General features: G+C 34.1%; 1 protein-coding gene across 1 annotated transcript in view; it reads left to right on the plus strand.

Annotated features, from left to right (window-relative positions):
- Positions 1 to 21,124, plus strand: part of LOC106639778 (uncharacterized) — a 179,218-nt gene that overhangs the window by 26,390 nt on the left and 131,704 nt on the right. The window contains exon 2 of the mRNA XM_089594616.1: positions 16,144 to 19,142. Coding sequence (XP_089450742.1) covers positions 16,350 to 19,142 — 2,793 coding nt within the window. The 5' untranslated portion in view covers positions 16,144 to 16,349. The remainder of the gene's footprint in view (positions 1 to 16,143; positions 19,143 to 21,124) is intronic.

Below are 21,124 nucleotides of genomic sequence, written 5' to 3' on the forward strand. Positions count from 1 at the left end.
GTAAATGAAAACATTTCTATTAATTTGCTATCTTTATCTATTGATAAAATATAGGCCATTTGAATTTTATTTATTTTTTATCTTGCATTCTTAAACAGTTTACTTTAATGTAACTCCATGAGTAATCAACAGACTTAATATAACAATGTTTTCTGGATTGCAACAACAATATAGATGCTCATGTTTGAATATTGTAATGTAATCTCATACGTCATTATTACCGTAGACAGTAACATATTTCTAAATCACCACAATATTTTAATTGGCTGAAATTCAAATGAGGAGGATGTACGATTGAGTATGCAATCGAAGAAAGTGGATTGGCACATTGAAAATTTACGCCGTAACACTTATTATCTACTTATATCATGGCTGCTGTGTACTTCTCTCTCTCTCTCTCTCTCTCTCTCTCTCTCTCTCTCTCTCTGTTGTTCTGCTCATAGCGCATTACTATATACTAAATTGTTATGTTTTTATATTTGATTTTTTGTTTGTTTTTTGTTTCCTTCTCTCATATATATATATGCGTATGCATGGTTATGTGCGTGTATGTATATATATATATATATATATTCTTCCTTTAAAGTTTGTTTCTTTATTTTTGTTATACCTTTTTTTTATGATTTATTAACGCGAATTTTGTTAGGCTGATGCCATTGTATTAGCTCAGCCATTTTGTTTTTTTTTATTATATATACACTATGCCTCGGCGTTGTAGGACCTTGAGTCCATTGTCGATTAAATAAATTCAACTCAACTCAACTCTCTCTCTCTCTCAGTATGTTTAAATGCAGTCTTAGTCACTACACACATGCAAATGGTAAACTAACTTTGACCCAAGGAGAGAAATAATAGTTTTTGTACCGGTGCAAATGGCCAGAACAAGCATTAGGTTCCTTGTGGATGTCCTGGTTAGATGTGCAGTACTTGGATCTCTATTTTTCTTACAGAGGACGCAGTTAACGTTCAAAAGTTAAAAAAACGCCAAAATTAGGAAAATTAAATTTTTCATCATGTCCAAATACTACAATGTAGTTATGTGTCAAGGCGTTTTGTTGCATCTAATTATGGTTATAACTCCATAGTAGACTGACCAAACTTGCATATTATGTATGTCAATTCACGAGAATAAAGCAACGTGACTCAAATCCTATTTTATTATTTAAACTTCTACACCATAACCCAAAGTATCAAGTCTCTTGTATGACTTTGGATCACGACATTTGCGAAAAAACATTTAGAAACTCTAATTGTGCAATCATATTTTTTTCAACAATTATTTACTAATATAAACTTACCCGGTTATAGAAAATAAACAGCAACTGTGATTCACTGACATGAAATAAAAAAAGTCGTGGGCTATTAGAGCTGAAAACCCGAAAAGACTTCCCCCCGAAGTGTAGGCAAATAGGGGATAAAAATACTTGTCTTGATCGATGAAAAACTCAGTTTTAAACGGCAGTTCCTTTTTAACAGTTAAATTTGTAAAAACAGTTGTGTAAAATATGTTAGTCATAGGGAGTCCCGAAAAAAATACTAATGCGCTAAAAATAAGAGCTGGAAAGTACATTAAAATATTGATTAATCAATCGTGTGATGTGGAAATAAGATAAACGAAGTCGCTTGCTGTTCAAATTCTTACATATGTAAACTAAAAAAACTTGGTGCGTTGATTTGACCACTTCATTCAAAGTTTTTTTTTCTTCTTCAATAACTATATTTTCCCAGTCCAAAGCTATCTGTTTATATAATTTTTGTCTCTATAAATTATTCGTTTATTGTAATACTCATATTTTTCTTAGTTATTTATGTTTTTACGCCTAGCTAGCAGTAAAAGCAAACATTAAATACTTTGTTTTATTTAAAAACTCATACCTTTGGTTGATAAACAATTGCACTAGTAAATTTAAGTAATACAACAAGATGCAACGCAGTGCCTATTAAGCACTCCACAGCTGTGGCCATAATACTTATGTCAATAAACATTCTAATTGTCTGTGAAATATATGTTATAAATACATTTTTATTACATCATAACTTGAATCATGAATCTACATTGATGGTAAAAAATGGTTACATGTGCAGTGATGATAGTTGTGAGATAAACTATCAATATGCTTCTTAGTAAGAAATTTTTGGTTTTCTTTTGTTCCCACCATAGGCCAACTCTTCTTTCCCAAGTGACAACTTGTAGCCAAGTACGATTTGAAAAGTAATCTGGCCTAAAAAGTCGTTTGGTTGATAAAAATGAGTTAAAATTAAAATGATATAAGATGTCTAGCTACAATTTATGTTTATTCTCGTTTTTAATTCAATGGTTTCAGCGAAAAAGACGGATTCCTCTTTGTTTCTGCCCGTAATAAAAAAATCTGGAGAATCCATTAATGTCAATATTGGAGTTATAGGTTTTTAGACCCAATTTGTCGTTTTATACATGTATTTTTTATTTATTTAGTTGCAAAATTTTTGGAATATATTGCATTGCTTTAGTCTTAGGGGCTCCCTTAAGGATGTTTATCACACATAATTTTCTCTGATAGACATTGTTTAAACTTTGTACATACATGACCAATACCAAAAAAATATACTACAGAAAATTTAAGTTCGATTCACTAAATCATTTTTATGTATTTGATTTTTTTTTTTAATATCATTTTAGTACGTAACTTTACGGAAGAACCATGTAAAATTGTAGTTGCAAAAAATGATCTATATTATTCTTCTCATTTGTATTTGTATTTTTGAATACTATCAAATAAAGCTTACATTGAATTTTCAAATGGATCCATACATTTGTAAGTATTTCAATAAAAAAATAAAAAAGGGGTCAAGTACGCGTAAACGCAAAAACAATTTCCAGTATTGCTCCATGTTTGCTTTTCCCTTACCTCTCTGAACTTTTCCACCGTTAACTGTAATAAACATTCTTAACTGTTAAAAATGATGTTTTTAACGATATATCTTTTAAAAATTTTATAAACTATAACTTTAAAACAAGAAACAAGTTTACGAAACAAAATTGTAACATAGTCGTATTCTATTTACTCACATTTTATCTTAAGTATCTCGGTTTAACTTATGGATTATGCAGTTCAGTTTTTTACAATGAGAAAAGCTGTTAATTTTTCTATTATCAAAAAGAAAAATTGTTTTCTTAAAATATTATTTCACTTTTTTAAAGAGCAGAAGAGCTGACTGTGATGAAAAAAGAAATTTTTATCCAATCCACTGCTGACTTATGACTGTTTTGAAAATCATGTGGACGTATCCATGGATATTTTTTATGCGTATAATAGAGCACATTATTTATTTTTGTATAACTATTTTATGTAATCATGTAACTGAATTCTTATGACATTTTTTTTTTTTTTTTTTTTTTTTTTTTTCAATAAATGTATCCACCGTTTATACATTTTTAAATAAGAAAAGCAATTAAAACTATATGCGGGTATGAGAGGTAAATTTTTTATTTGTTTCCTTGGATACTAAGCTTTAAACAAAACTCTATTTTTTTTCTAAAAAATTTAATAGTTCATACACGATGAAGCAAAGATTTTTTTACAACTTCTTGCCTTAATATAACTTGTTGCTATGATACATCATTGTCGCATATATTTATAGGGATGAATTATATATTGTTACTCAAGACTAAGGTTTCTTTTCTTTGGGCCCCGGGGAGTATTTAAATTTTTGTAGTTTCGTAGCTAGTAAGAGATTATTTCTGGCCATGCACCTCTGACTTTTTGAAGAAGCGGTTGTCTGTTTAGCATCGACTGTGTACCCCTAATTAGAGACTTTCTTTACTCTATGAGCCCATGAGCGTCAAAAAAGCAATCATTTTTGGGCTCTGCTAGAAAGACTTTCGTAGTACTAACGTAACAGGTTGCTTTACGGGCTCTAAGCAAAAGTATAAACATTACAACTATAGTTGTTAATAGTTGTTAGATTGAATTTTAAGGTTTCAATAAAAATAAAACTGTGCACTCATATCGTTGCAGCTATATTTCAAACCTCTACCATAAAAGCCGGTAACTCAATCTTTGGCGAAGATACGCTACATTCAAATTTTTGCATTATACTGAATCTCTGTACAAATGCGAAATTTTCAACATAGAGCACCCAAATTCAAATGCGAGCATTTGCGAGAGCATAATGGGGTTTCTAGTGCAGTGAAAGTTATCATGTTATTCTCCTAATGTATTAATCGAAAAATGTTGTGTGTGCTTGCTGTACAGAAGAGGATCGATCGATCAAAACTTCTTGTCCCACTAAATGTCAATGCAAAACGTAATCACAAAAGTTTGTCAAATTAAGGATAACTTTTCCACTTTTCTGTACTTTTTCTTCTTTTATTGCAGACTATTTTTGTTTTTATCGTGTTTATCTTAGAGGTGTAAAGAATACATTACAATATACTGCCCCCATAGCAATTAATCTTTTTATTACGATCAGAATTGAATAAACAAATAAGATAATTACTGGAAATTTATACTTTATTTCTGAAAAAAAAACAAGATCATATTCTTAATTACAAGTCAGAAAAAAATAGTAATATATTTATTGATCATTTGTTATCTGTTGTGCTCAAACTTTATAAGTCATTGCTTCCACGCCCCAAAAAAAAACTGGAGGAAACATGCAGAAACCTAAAACTGTATGTGTTAAGTAATATAAATATATTATCCATTGAACTTGTTACGTGTCAAATATACCTACTGTTAAAAAGATATTGCATGAAAAACTTTTCTACATATTGACTACAACAAATTCCAAATTCACAGGAAAAAAACGGTGAAAAGGGATACTGCAGCTTTGGCAAACTGAAACGTAAATCATAAAAAAAATTTTGATATGAAAACTAACATTTTTAAAGAATATGTGATACCTTCATATAAGCTTCCATATTGAGAGGAAACAACATCGCTGCAGTCAGCTCTTGAGATCTCAAACTTCGTACCATCATCATTTGTATTAGTATAACGGATTTTCTCGGTAGTAAGTACCACTGCACATCATAACTAGAGTATAACGCAAGTCAACATCATTACGGGTATATAAAAATTTTATTATCAGTATATAAATAAGGTTTTCAATATCTTACTAAAGATTACGATTTCCATTATTAAAAAAAATATATTCTTCTACGACTAAAAAAATCGCAATCATCAGTATCAAAGATTTTATATTTATTGATTTCGTAATGTTACAAATATTTAAAAAATAATTTTTTTTTTTTTTTTTTTTTTTTTTAAGAACGTTTGCTCAAATATAAAGTGGAACTTTGGTAATGTATCTAAAGTGAGGTTGTCAGCCTGGATGTCAAAATAATTTCATTACAAATTTGTAAAATAAAAAAATTTGATACCAGGCATCAAACACCGAAGAACTGCTGTCAATGACTTTTTGTCCTGTATAAAATATGAAGTAAAAGTGTATACTAAACGCTAAAAATACTACACTCATTCTGATCATCTCGAGAACATCTCCATTTTTCCAAGCAGTCAACAACTGTTAAAATAAACATTATTTAGTAGGACAAAATAATTTGCTACATTATTTATATCACTTTTCATAATTACTATCAAAAATCCACACCCTATTCCTAATGTATTCCCTAAAACGACAAAAAACCATGTGAAATTGTACAGATCGTCTACAATCGTAATATTGCTGAAATTAATCAAAAATATACGATATCAATATTGTTTTTAAATGAACACTTGCCATTAATGATTAATGACAATCACTGAAACAGTTATACATACATTATTGCCGTATTGTGTAACTTGATAGCTTCTAGAATAACTTGATCGATGGCGTACATGGTATCCTCATTATAATTGGCTAGACACTCTTTTACCCTCTTGATTAATTCCGAAGCTCTTTTTAACCGCATCCTAAGTATATAATATAATTAGTATGTCTTTTCCTTACTTTCAAAGGCAAAATTAAAAGCCTGAAGTACACCTGTCGTGAGCACAGAATGAAACGTTTCTTTCTTTCGGAACAAAGTACTTTACCTCACTATAATCGCGACGTGCGATAAAGCCTTTGCGCCCTAGGGCTGTAATGTACATATGAACTGTACATACTTACTCAATAACCGATCAACATACATAGTAATTCTTTTGAAAGCAGCAACAAAAATTTTTCACAAAAATCTAATAATTTCAAATGCATCCTTACGAGCGCCTACTACCATCTTATTACCAATAAACGTAATAACTGTTTTGCTGATTTTTGCCCGACAAGTCATAAATTTTTTTTTCTCAACTGATTTAAATCAAAAGTTGACACTCAATGGATTTAAAAAGTAACGCACTCTTATTCGACAGCATAAATTTTAGGGAGGCTAATAAAATTTTTTTCTAAGTTCTTAGTAGTACAAATTAGTGTTGTAGCTAGTGTGTTGCGAGATATTGAATTTTATCTAATTATGGCCACGACTCCATAGTAAACAGACCAATCTTGTATATTTTTTACGTCAATTTAAGTGAATAAAGCGATTTGACTAAGACCAATTCGATTACTTAAATTTCTACACTATTATTCAAACTCGTAAGTCTTTCGTACTACCTTTGATCACAACATTAACCAAAAAATATTTAGAAACTCAAATTGTGCAAACATATTTTTCCCAACTTTTAGTTGTTAATATGAACTTACCCAACTATAGTGAACAAACAGCAGCAGTGATTCACTGACATATAATACGAAAAATCGTGGGCTATAAAAGCGGAAAGCCCAGAAACAGTACCTCCCAGAGTATACAAAAATAGAGGATAGAAATACTTGTCTTGATCAATAAAGAACTCAACTTTTGTAGGTAGTTCTTTTTTAACAGTTAAATTTGTAAAAATATTCGTGTAAAATATGTTAACCGTAGGGAGTCCCGCAAAAAATGATATTGCTATAAAAATAACAGCTGAAAAGTGAATTAAAATAATTATTTCTTGATCTCATTAAGTACATATAAGCAGAACGAAATCGATTGCTGTTTGAACCCTCACATATGTAAACTAAAAAAAATTGGTATGTGGAGTGGACTACTTTATTCAAAGTTCTTTTTTCCTCTTCAATTATTATATTTTTCCAGTCCAAGGCTATACGTTCATATAAATTTTGTCTCTAAAAAGTATTGGTTAGTGGTAATACACATATTTTTACTTGGTTATTTACATTTCTAAAGATTATTCAGTCGTTAAAGAAAATATTCATTATTTTATCACATTTCATTGCTCATACCTTGGATTGATATACAAGTGCATTCGTAAATTTTAGTAGTATAGCTAAATTCATTAAGACACCTACCAAGCACTCCACAGCTGTGTTCATAATGCTTATGTCAACAAACATTCTTACAGTCTGTAAAATATACGTTTTAAATGCTTTTTTTACTGTATTACATCTTGGACAATAAGTCCATATTGATTATAAAAAATTGTAACTTGTGCAGTGATGATAGTCGTGACAAAAGCTATTATTATGCTTCTTAGTAAGACATTTTTGGTTTTCTTTTGTTCCCACCATAGGCCAACTCTTCTTTCCCAAGTGACAACTTGTTGCCAAGTACGATTTGAAAAGTAATCTGGCCTAAAAAGTTTTTTGATAAAAATGAGTTACAATTTAATGATATGGGAGCTATGGTACAATTTACAGTTCTTGTCTTTTTATCAGGAATGTTTTAGAAAAATAGATATATTTGCCTTTATTTCTGCTCGTTATTAAAAAAGCAGGCTAATCCGTTAATTGAAATATTTAAATTAAGTATTAATAATTTTTGTTGAGTCTTATTTAACTACTTTTTTCACTTTTTTCATCACGCAAACTATTGGAATTACATATATAAATTATAATTGCACTACAAAGCAAGTTGATTAAAAAAAATTTTGGAATTCATCCACATAATTAAAATGTTTGCAAAGTACAGTGTCCCATTCTGTTTACTCACATTTTATCGTTAGTTTTTCGGTGCAATCCAGCTTTTCACAATGAGAATAGTTGTTGACTTCTGTTTCAAAATAAAATCAAAGATTGTTTTGTTTAGTAATTATTTTTCTTTATTCTATGATCTGACATTAATAAAAAAAACTTCTATCAACTCCACTGCTGATTTATGACTGTTTTGAAACTGATGTGGACGTATCTAGAGGTTTTTTATGCGTCAAACAGTATACACATTATGGATTTTTTGTGTTACGATTTTATGGAATAATGGCTAAAGCCTTAAAACAATTACTTTTTTTACACGTACATATCCACAATTTATGTATTTTTAATAGGAGAAGTAATTAAACTATATGCTGGCTTTTAAGGATTAATTTTTCATTTGTCTCCTTGGATACTAAACTTTAAACAAAACTCTTTTCTTTTACGTAAAACTTAATAATTCACATAGGATGAAGAAACGATTTTTTTTTAATTTCGAGCCTCATCAGATTTTGTTACTATAATACATGATTGCTGCATATGTTTAAAGAAAAAAATAGTGTACGACGACTAGTGGAATAATAATATTCCAGAATAACAAACGAACGATTTCAGGTTTCTGTATTTCAGGCCGTAGGTGGTACAAAAATTTATGTATCTTTGTGGCTAAGTAGTAAGAGAATATTTCAAGACAGAGATATCGTCTGTTTATTATTGTCAGTGTACCACCGATTAGAGACTTTTTTGACTTTATTGACCTTAGTGCAATAAATACTAACATATAGCTTGGATTCAAAATTTATATACATTATATGTGTATGGGTTATTTATAACAAAATTTTATATCTCTGGATGTAACATGAAAATTTGGCAATTTAGCATTTAGAATTTTTGATATTATTTTGTATTATTTAACAACCAAAGCACCAAAAACTTACGTGCATTTTTATGGTCCTTTTTTGTAATTATATGATAATTTAACTAAAGTTTTTTCAAAGACTTCGAAGAATCCTTACTCTTAAGTCATTTTGACCAAAAAATGGGAAGAATGAAATATCATTTAAGTAGTTGGATACACATGCTCCCTAGACATCTTCACAATTAACACGCAACTTTAACTTCAGAATAAAAATTGTTTATTATTATTGCCCAAAAATAATTACTAAGTCAAATAAAATTATTCGTCACGTATAATTCAAAAGTGTCATAAGTCGTGTCTTTACAAATGAAACTTTTAGTACTTTTCCGAATTTTTGTTTGTTTGTTTGTTTGTTTTTTTTTTAATTTTTTATTTTTTTTAATTTTTATTGACACTTCAAACATGCAGATATTATGGAGTAAAAAAATTAAAAAACTGATGCATAGACGGAAGCCGATAAAAATAAAAATTTTCCATGCTTTGCGTTATACGCTAATTACCTACTGTCCTGTTTTTTGTAAAACAATATGAGTTATTTTACAAAATCTGGAATATTTCAAAAGCTGACATGGACAGAGACTTAAAAAGGGTTTCTTATTATAAAATTTTTTATTAATGTACCTGACCAACATAAGTTACCATTTTTTGGAATGTGATAGAAAATAATTATGGTGGAGCTCGCACACGTGATGAAAACAACTTAAAAACTCAAATAAATCGACAGTTCTCGAAATAAGAGCGCACGCGTTTTGTAGAAAAAAACCTCCTCTTTCAAATGATGCCTAGCAAAGTAAGTGTTACCCTGGAAAATTTCGAGATATTCTATTAAAAATTGATCAAGTCATTGTATTTCCACAGGTTAGTCTGCGTTCCCTAGCGCCAGTGATGCCAACTATACCTGAGTTTGCGAGCAAATTCGAGACCTACGACGTGGGTTGGCATTTCTGCACGAGGGAGCCTCCTTACATAAAAATATGAACTTTACTGGTTGAGACATAATCCTTGTTAGATCGTAATTTTAAGATTCCGAATCAATACGAAACTTTGACATCATATTACACTTGTAACAGCTAATTACATCTTATTATTGACAAAATTTTTTGAACCAAACTGGTATAAATGACTTTGCAAGTAACTCAGCCATGAAAAACTTTGTTTCGTGTAAAAAAACTCTTATTTGTAATTGATCGATTTTTCTGCCAAAAAAAAAGTTAATAGCAATTTTTTAAATCTTATAATCAAAGACCATTACTCCTCCGAAAATATCAATCGGTATGGGCGTATGTGTGCACACGAGTGTTTTTATGTAGATATAGGTTTTATTTTTCAGTTCAGCTTCAGCAGTTAGATCTAATCCCTTAACGAAATTAATCAACTGTTTCCTTATTTTTCGACTGGTACTTACTCTATATAATAAAATTTCGACGTCGAATACATGTTTTTTCGATCCTTTAATTTCTAAATTTACAAATAAAAATCATTTTACATCGTAAACACTTAAAACGCCAATATAATGGGGTTTCTAGTGCAGTGAAAGATGTCATGTTATTCTTCTAATACATGAAACAAATATCAAAGCAAGATTATCGAAAAATGTTGTATGTGCTTGCTGTACATAAGAGGATCGATCGATCAAAACTTCATGTCCCACTAAATGTCAATGCAAAACGTAATCACGAAAGTTTGTCAAACTAAGGATAACTTTTCCTTTTTTCTGTACTTTTTTAGTTTTTGTTATAGGCTGTTTTTGATGAAGCACCTTAGAATACACTGCTACCATAAACATTTTGTTTTTTTTGGGTTCAATATTAAATAAATAGATAAGACGACTAGTTTATTGATTGACAGAATGAAACTGTATTCTTAATTAGTAATCAGAAAAAATAATAATTACATATTTATTCATAATTTTTTACTAGTTGTGCTCATGCTTTATGATAACCTATTAACTCTTAGCTTCCAAAAAAACATGCAATAACCTGAAACTGTATTAGTTTTGTAATATAAATACATATTGTTTATTTTACTTGTCACACATTGAATTTACCTACTATTGGACGGACGTAGTATTAAAAACCTTTTCTACTTTTGACTACAATAAATTTTAAGATCACAGGAAAAAAACGGTGAAAAGGGATACTGCAGCTTTGGCAAACTGAAAAGTAAAAAAAATCATCATCGCCATTAAAATAGATCCGGTTAGATGGCGATTGTGTGGCAAATGCTATTTTTTCTACGGAGGGTGCAGTAAACGTCCAAATGTCACGAAAAACGCCTCGAAGTAGAAAAAACACATTTTTTATACAAAAAGTTCAATTTTTTTACACAAAGAATTACATTTCAAACACTGTACGATACCTTCATATAAGTTTCCATGTCGAGAGGAAATAACTTCGCTGCAGTCAGCTGTTGAGATCTCAAACTTCGTACCATCATCATTTGTATTAATATAACAGATTTTCTCGGCAGTAAGTACCACTGCACATCATAACTAAAGTATAACACAAATTAATGTTTACATACGTCAAAGATACGTCAAAAAAAAAAAAAATAATAACAATACCAAGCATCAAATACTGACGAACTGCTGTCAATGACTTTTTGTCCTGTATAAAATATGAAGTAAAAGTGTATACTAAACGCTAAAAATGCTACACTCATTGTGGTCATCTCGAGAACATCTTCATTTTTCCAAGCAGTCAACAACTGTTAAAATAAACATTATTTAGTAGGACAAAATAATTTGCTACATTATTTACATCGTTTTTTTATAATTACTATTAAAAGTCCACCTCCTATCACAAGTGTATTTCCCAAAACGACAAAAAACCACGTGAAATTGTACAGATCGTCTACCAACGTGATTCTCCTGAAATGAGTCAAAAATATACGATACCAGTTATTTTTAGATTAACACTTGGCATACACACATTATTGCCGTGTTGTGCAACTTGATAGCTTCTATGATGACTTGATCGATGGCGTTTCTGGTATCCTCATTGTAAGTGGCTAGTCCCTTGTCTACCCTCTTAATTAATTCCGAAGCTCTTTTTAACCGCATCCTGAGTACACAATAATATAATTAGTATGTCTTTTCCTCCCTTTCAAAGGGAAAATTAAAAGCCTAATACACCTGTACGATGGGCATTAAGGCAACATTTTTTCGTAGGGTACGCGGATGTAAAATAAAAATTCATTAAACCATAATATATTGAAATGAAAGAGAGAGAAAGATAAGTAAAAGATTTTTTTTGTCACAATGTGAGTATAAGTACGGTGTATGACCCCACCCACTGAAATTGAGACTGTTTCTGCACACATTTAAAATATAAGAATATCTAAAATATGTAGTCTGATTTGTTTACCTTACATAATACAAATTGTATTCGTACAATTTATAGCGGTTGGATGTGTGTGAGTAATTTAATTAATACATTGTCATTAATAAATCAAAATAAAATAAGGAAAGTTCAGAAACAAAGTACTTTTTACTTTCCAAGTGATTAGAGCCTCTAAGAAGTAAACCGAAGCATAAAAAATAATACGCTTTGTGGCAACCGTTAATAGGCTACATAATTATTATTTATAATGAAGACGGTGTGTGGATGATCGTGCTATTGGAAAAAGTGGGGTCCACCGGAAATCTGAGCCGAAACACACGTTTTTACATCATAATTACTGCGTACCCCCTTTATATATTCGCTTACACATGTACTGCCCGCATCGTGACATCTATCTGAACTTGGTCTTAAGTAGTTACTACACACATGCAAATGATGAACTACTTTGACCCATGAAGAAAAAAAAATTATTTTTGCCTTGTGGCTAAACCCTACAAAGTACAATAGTTGCGTGATAAGAAGTTCAATTAAACTTCTACACCATCACCAAATATATCCTGTCTATTATATGACTTTGTGTTACAATAACTGCAGAAGAAAATTTGGAAACTCTAATAGTGTTGACAGATTTTTCCTTAAAACATTTTTTTATATATCATCTTACCGGATTATAGTGAATAAACAGCAGCTGTGATTCACTGACATGAAGTACAAAAAATCGTGGGCAACAAGGGCTGAAAGTTCGAAAAGACTTCCCCCCGAAGTATAGGCAAATAGGGGATAAAAATACTTGTCTTGATCGATGAAAAACTCAGTTTTTGCAGGTAGTTCTTTTTTAACAGTTAAATTTGTAAAAATATTCGTGTAAAATATGTTAACCACAGGGAGTCCCGCAAAAAATGATACTGCTATAAAAATAAGAGCTGAAAAGTAAGTTAAAATAATTATTTCTTGATCTCATTAAGTACATATAAGCAGAACGAAATCGATTGATGTTTGAACCCTCATATATGTAAACTAAAAAAAATTGGTATGTGGAGTGGACTACTTTATTCAAAGTTCTTTTTTCCTCTTCAATTATTATATTTTTCCAGTCCAAGGCTATATGTTCATGAAGTTTTTGTCTCTAAAAAGTATTCGTTTGTGGTTATACACGTATTATTACCCAGTTTTTTTTTCAACCTCAATTAGTTATTAAAGCAAGTATTGATTATTTTATCACATTTCATTGCTCATACCTTTGATTGATAAATAATTGCATTCGTAAATTTTAGTAATATAATGAGATGCAACATAGTGCCCGATAAGCACTCTACAGCTGTGGCCATTATGTGGATGTCATTAAACATTCTTATATCCTGTAAAATATTTATCGTAAATTTACAGTTTACTGAATTACATTTGGGAATAAATTACATTGATTGTAAAAAATCATTACTTGTGTTACGATCATAATTGTGAGGTAAGTTATTAATATGCTTCTTAGTAAGACATTTTTGGTTTTCTTTTGTTCCCACCATAGGCCAACTCTTCTTTCCCAAGTGACAACTTGTTGCCAAGTACGATTTGAAAAGTAATCTGGCCTAAAAAGTTTTTTGATAAAAATGAGTTACAATTTAATGATATGGGAGCTATGGTATAATTTACAGTTCTTGTCTTTTTTAACACAATGATTTGAACACTGAGAAAAAAATATTATAAAAATTACTGTGCTGAAATGGTAATCTGGTGTCATTTTTCCGTCTAGGGACTTTATACTTTGGTCTACCTAATTTTTACCACTGCAGACAGTAATTTCTCTTGTACAAACAGTAAAAAAATCACTAACTTACAACAAAAATTACTGTTCCAAACATGAAAAATTACTATTTATTTAGTAAAAAGTCTCTAGACGACCGAACAGTACCAGATTACCATTCTATCACAGTAATTTTTATTACATTTTTCTCTCTGTGAATAAACCAGATAGATTTTTCTTTGTTTCTGCTTATAATCAGAAAATCATGAAAATCTGTTAATTATAATATTTGAGTGAATTATATTTTGAGATACTTTTTGCTGCACAGTCGTGTTTGATATATTCATCTTTCATGTTAGCAAGTGTTTATAGCGTGTAAAAGAAATTTGGACCCTCACTTAATAGTGGCCTTAAAGAGATATTCTAGTGTTGATTTATTTACGTAAGTGCAGAACTTGACCATCTTAAAATTTTACTTGTAAAATAAGTGTATAGTTTAGCAGCTAGTTTTATTTTTATACTACAACCTTAGTGTTTTTTATGTAGAAAATATTACCGAAAGTAAGATGTGTTTTTAATGTAGAAAATATTACCGGAAGTAAGATGTGTATCAACAGTAAGAGTAAAAAAAATGGTATTCTCATACACAAATAAGGTAATTGGACACGTGGTCATCTTTCATATTATAACGAAATTAAGGAAATGATAAATAGACGAATTTAATGATGTTGTCATTTAAACATTCTAAACTTATTTCAGCAAATACTATAAAAGTTAAAAAAATAATATGTATCATTATTGTTTTTAAAAATTGTACAAAAAAAAAATTATTTTTTACATGTACAAAGCAGTTAAAAGCCGTAGTTTTTCGTGTTTAAAAATTTGTATATCTACAACGTTATGGAATATCTTATGTTTTTACTTTATCTGGAGCTTATGAAACAACTTCTTTTTTTTTTAATCCTTCCATGCTAATTCTGATGATTGTAGTCTTCACGTATACGTATTATACAAAAAAAAATTTGTTTTGAGAAGATCTATCAATAACTTACTTCAATTGATGTATGATTTTAAAATTTATGAGCAAATGAAATAACAAGTTTGTTCACTTCTTTTGTTTGTTCAACAAAAATTCTGAAATTCACTCCTATACTTAATTAAAAACTATATATGCAGTCTATGCTATTCTGATTTTTTTTTTACTTACATTTTATAGTTGGTTTTATGTATATGTTACACTGTTTATTTTTTTACAAAGAGAAGAATTGTCACTTTTGGTATCAAAATAAACCCTTGTTTTTTTTAAATAATATGTTACTCTGTTTTATAATCTGATTTTCATGAAAAAATTCCTCGTTACAAAATGAATCTTTCTTTTGTTGAATTATAATGTTACTGTGATTTGTTATCTGACTTTCATGAAGTCTTCTTTTTAATCTACTAGTGACTTATAGCTGTTATAAAACTCGTATGGACATACTGGGTAATTTTTTTTCGCACAAGCTGGAGCATTTATAATTTATTCTGTAATACTGTTTTAATGTAATATTATAGTAACTAAAGTCTTTAAATAATTAATTTCTTCGAAATAATACTTCCACAGCTTATTTATTTATAATCAGAAAAGCAATTAAAACTATATGCTGAGTTTCAAGGGTGAATTTTTCATCTATCTCCTTGGATACAAAGCTTTAAACAATACTCTTTGATTTTTTGCAAAACTCAAAAAAACCACAGTTATGCAAATATTTTCGAACTTCAAAACAAAACAAATCTTTTGTCTATACAACATTGTTACCTACACTTTTAGGAAAAAACAAATTTAGCTTGTCTTAAGTTTTTTTTTATTTTTTATGCGTATACATACATCATATACATATTAATTTTTTTACCGTAAAAAAAGCATTGATTCTTTTTCTGACAATATACGTGCGAGTGTTTATGTAAGAGGAGGTTTTATGTTACTATAAATGTTTTAAGTGAGATGGATCTATTCCCTTGATTAATTTCGATCAACCTTATTTTCATTTGGTTGATTTATTTATTTTCTTTCGTTTGTATTTATAAAACTTGATGTTTATCTTGTTTATTTTTATAATTGCAAAACATTATGTAATAATAATTGTATTAGTTGAATATACCAATTTCATTGGATTTCTTATTCAGAAAAAATGCTCTTACTGCTATCCTAATATACTACACGTTGTTTGTTCCAGATGAGAATAGCACTAGAGAACGGAAGAAATGACGAAAGTACGCTGGCTACGCACAACTTCGAGTAGTCCAAACACGGTACTTCCTGGTGATAACGATGACGCCATATACAACCACGTGGGCCTGAAACAGACATAATTATCCCATCAAACACACGTATGCGTGGAAATATTTCAGGGTCGACGGTAAAGAGGAACTGGTGCTCATAATGTATGGCCGGCACAGAGAGCGCATTCCTGACCTTTTGGAGAGTCCGGGCTCGAGGCGGGACCACCTGAGACATTCGCGCTTTGCCTCCGGAAGCCACGGCACTGCTCACCCAACGAGGCGCTACGAGCACCAACAGGCCGCTACAGGTAGCAACAAGTACGAACGTGTCAGCCCGCACCCACGGCGCAGGCTTACCAACGCCGCGAGGCTTGAGCAACAATACCGCAACTTTCACGATCAGTCGAGCAGCGACGAGTGCCTCGTCAACCTCAGCCGCAGCAAGTCCAAGAGCACGAGCTCAATCGACACCCAGTCGGTCAACAACATCCTCGACGAGTATGAGGACCTTAACTACCGTCGATCCTCGGATCTAAGTGACGTCGAGGTTGACCTTGACATCGGGGTCAACAATTTCGAGGAGTTGATGGACATGCAGAGACGACACGCCGTTGAGAAGCAAAGTTATCGGCACCACAGGTCGCACAACCAACAGCGGCAGCACTTCCATCAGCCCGTGTCGCCGACCAAGATCAGCCGGCAGACGCAGGTGCACCAACGCTCGCGTGACAGGCAGCGCTTCCTGTCTCCCGTAGTAACAGTGGTGGCGGGAGTACCAACAGAAGAAAGCTTACGCCACGCTGACAAGAGAAACCCAGCCATGGCGTTCCAGTTGAACCAGGAGGCGCGCTCGAGCACCCGCTCAACCAAGGCGAACGCGCCCGAGGTGCTGATGTTGCGCAAGGGTGAGGTCCAGAAGCGGGTTGACGAGTGGTTGAGCCAGACGCGGAGCCAGAATTGCGCGGGCTTCAACGCAAGGGAGGCCAGATCCAAGACAACGGCGACAACAGGCCTAACGCGGTCCAACAGTAGCGCCGAGCAGAAGAGCCACCGCAGAATGCGTCAGCAGGAATCGAGGATCCGTCGGTCGCAGCTCAACGGCTCCTCGAGCTACGACGATCTGACCCATGACGAGCTAAGGACGAGTAACGACCAGCGAGCCAGCGTTGCCGTCAGCACGAGCCGGGGCACTTACCGGCAGTACCTTGCTCTAAAGAATCGTGCGCGCGTGCAAAGGCAACAGCAGCAACAGCTACAAGAGACAAGCACTGGACTTCGCTCGAGGGAGGCTAGCCCAGCGGGAGCACGGGCTCAGCAGTCTCGTACCGACCCGGCCAATTCCAGCTTCCGCTCGGTGTCGTCGAATCGCCCTGGGATCGAGGAGTCACCTAAGAAACAGGAGCACCATCCCCATAATCCATCATGGCCCGGGGAGGCAGCGCCGCTAATAAGCGTCCGTGGCAAAAATGCTCGGGTCAAGCACCAGATGGAGAACCGTATTTCCAGTCTGGTGAAGGCGCGGAACGAGATGTCAGCAGCTCCACCACCTGAACCCACGATCGTCCGTCGCTCCTCCTTCAAACGCGAGTCCATACGCGCCAGTTCCAAGTCAACCGGTGGTTCGCCGAGTAAGCCAACCGGAGAGGCTTCCACGGTTGGAGCCTGCGAGCAAGACGCTCCAGGAAGCACGAGTGGTCCCACAGAGTCTGGCTCAGATTTGTCCCAGGAACACTTGGTATCGGTCAACGCACGCATCCAGGCGTTCCAAGACCGAAGCGAGGGTCGGTCGAGCAAGTCGAGGAACAGCAACAACCTGCAAGGCTCGAATGTTCTCATCGAGATGAGGAACAAATCACCGATGTCCCCAACAAGGATGCCAGATTCCCTCAACCAGTCGACCTTCAAGCCTCAGGCTCCCGTTCAGCCAGAAAAGCTGAGCTCCCAACCTAGTAGGCCCAACGATGTCGACTGCTTGACGACTAAGTACGTCGAAAAGATCTACGAGTCGACCCTCCAGCCGGAGGTCATTCACGCGGATAATCTGGAGTCTGTATTCAAGCCCGGCCGGATGCACTTCGTCTACGGAGAGAGAACGTCCAAGGATGTGGACGCGAGCCTAGGCTTCGGGAAAAGAGACGAGGACACAAACGACAAGAAAAAAATCAGCGGGCCCATTCGCAAGGGCTTAGAGCCAGAGAGCAAGCCCGAATCAACGGGACTTCATAGTTGCATCAAAATCCTGCAGAGGTCGCCTAGCTTCAGGCTAAAGAGGGCACCACCTGTCCAGAAAAAAAAGGAAACTCAAGATCCCGAGGAAGATCGGCAACCCCAGCATGTGCTGACCACATTTGGAACTTCAAGCCTTAAAGCGACTGATGGGGTTAATTTAGCCTCTGATGAAGCTGCCAGGCAGCAGGGAAACGGCGATTATTCGCGAGCACGGGAAAACCTCGACCCGAACTCATACGAGTCCCGGAGCACGTTGAAGCTTAACAGCGGTGGCCACGTTACGAGTGATGGTATGGTTTTAACGGAGAAATCGTCGAGCAAGAGCTTGTCAAGTGAAAACCAGCCTATCCCTCCAGTCCAAGTCGAGTCGGTCTGCAGTACCATCCAAAGTGATAGATCGACGACGGGGGGTGGTACGGCGCTTATCAACAGCAGTGACGTGCTGATTAAAAATCTGAATTTCGAACAAGATTTGCCTCCCGTACCACCACTGCGTACTTGTTTCGAACGTAGGCAAGAACCGGCGCTCGTTGTCGAAATCGCGCCTCTGCGGAACAAGCCGTTGAACTACAATAGTGTTCTGAACGATGATTACACGGATCTGCAGACGCGAGTTCCGAGCCAGCAGATGGAAAAGGGAAAAATTTACGTTACTAGGGAGGAAATGGAGCGAAAGAGGCTGATGGATCTACTAAGGAGAGGCGAGTTCGATGCTGTTAAAACGGTAAGCTGTTGTAGTGATTTTTCAGGCTTTAGTTGGTATGTTTGAATAACGTATAATGCATGAGCGTGTGAAAATTGTCCTTGGTGGCATTGATTGTATGCTAAAATGATACCTCATACCATGTAGGACTCTAAGAGAGAAAACGAATTGGCCAACAAGAACTCCCTACTTTTGTCCGCTTTTATCCCACATATGTGGGTTTTTCGATCGTTTCCTTTACTTCTGTAAGGTGTACATGACTTTGACGTTATTTTCATATAAGTTCAACCAAATTAACACCATTGTAATTAAGTTTTGTGCGGACAGTGTCACTGCAACAATTTTTTTTTTTATTTTTTTTTTTTCAAATAAATTAGATAGATAATCGCCAGCTGGATGAATAAACGTGTCATTTCATTTTTTTAATGTCGTAAACTTACCTTAGTACATCGCCATTATAATACTTAATTCTGTAAATAGTTTATTTATTTCAAATATTGATCTTATGTATAATTGGTTGTCGATGACTAAAATATGAGTCTCATTGTAATAGCTTGTTACCCAAATCTATTTTCAAGCAGATATCCATGTATTCACAAAAGTCTCAGGGCGTTACGTGGATAAGCGAACTCAATAAGTTTGACAATGAGCTAAAATCATGCACTTACGAGTTGTAAAGTTGCAAAATAAAACAACTATGAAAAATAGTGTCTCAGTCAGTCATATTCAAGCGTTTTTCTAAATAGTAGCTAACTCTTGTTGTACAGTATGGACAGTAAAAAAAGTTGAAATAGCACGCAATGACTTGATGTACGAAGCTGTAATTGTTACGGAGGTGTTAAGTGAGGTCAATTCAATTACAGAGGCAGAGGTCTCATTTTTCCTATGTTTCGTATACTGTTACAACTGCAATGAAGCGAAATTTTTTTTTTTCGTACATGATTTTCCGTACATTGATTGGCGTTAAAATGAAGGTGTAGTGCCTACATATCCTTGCGTAACGTACAATTAAAATTATCATTCCTTGTAAAATATTTGCTCTAATTATTGTTTACATTCATACTACATGGAGTCTCACAACTCAGAATATTTCGGCTATGCGTTTATAACTGTTCTTCTGTTTATTCGAAGTTTTGTGCACTACATGTGAATTTTAATGCTCATGGTTTTCTTGCAGGGATACCCCCTTACTTCATGCTTACCCATATATACCTCCGAATGTTAAATCCAATGGGACTCCCAGAGGGACATAAAACCATATGTGCTCACACGCGCAATCGATGACAATGACCTTTAAACGCTATTCAAAGACGCCCCAAAACGTATGGTAACTCGATATATACACCACCAATATACGAACAAACACGAGGTGAGGCGAGGTTGCAGGACACTGTATTCTAGCATACATGCGCAAGTTCAACAGTCGCCATCGTACAAGTATAAGTACGTGTGCAATGGCAAGTTTCTCTTCCATTCCCCACGTGCAGCAAGTCGAGACTATATATATATATATATAAATGTCGGGAAGAGAAAAACGAGAGAGAGGAAATAAGAGGGAAGCTGATGCATACATACACACACACATTTGTGTATGCAGGATACGTGAGGGAGAGGAGAAAAGGCAGTCGAAGTGAAAAGAAAGGCAAAACAGGGCAGGAGAACAAGGAAATCGTCGAGCCAAAGATGCTGGCGCAGCTGCATGCACGTACAGTACCTACTTCCGTCTTTGTGCGGTATACGTATACCTACTCGTGCAGAGAGGAAAAGAGAGATAGGCTTGACGATTTATGATTCGGTCTGTGTTTCTCCCTCAACTATACTAGTGGTAGTGGTGCCCATACATATCTGTGTGCACTTACACGTGTACACACAGGTACGGTCGTACCTCACACTTGCTACTTATACGTATACATATATATATATATACTTACTTACGACTCCGCGTATTACCTATAGAAGAGAGGGACATTAGGTATGCTGTTCGCGCGGCGCTTCGGCACGCA

This window comes from Copidosoma floridanum, unplaced genomic scaffold (assembly GCF_036245765.1).
Source record: "Copidosoma floridanum isolate Cflo_tuat_1 unplaced genomic scaffold, Cflo_Japanese_pri ptg000001l, whole genome shotgun sequence".
Taxonomy (NCBI): domain Eukaryota; kingdom Metazoa; phylum Arthropoda; class Insecta; order Hymenoptera; family Encyrtidae; genus Copidosoma; species Copidosoma floridanum.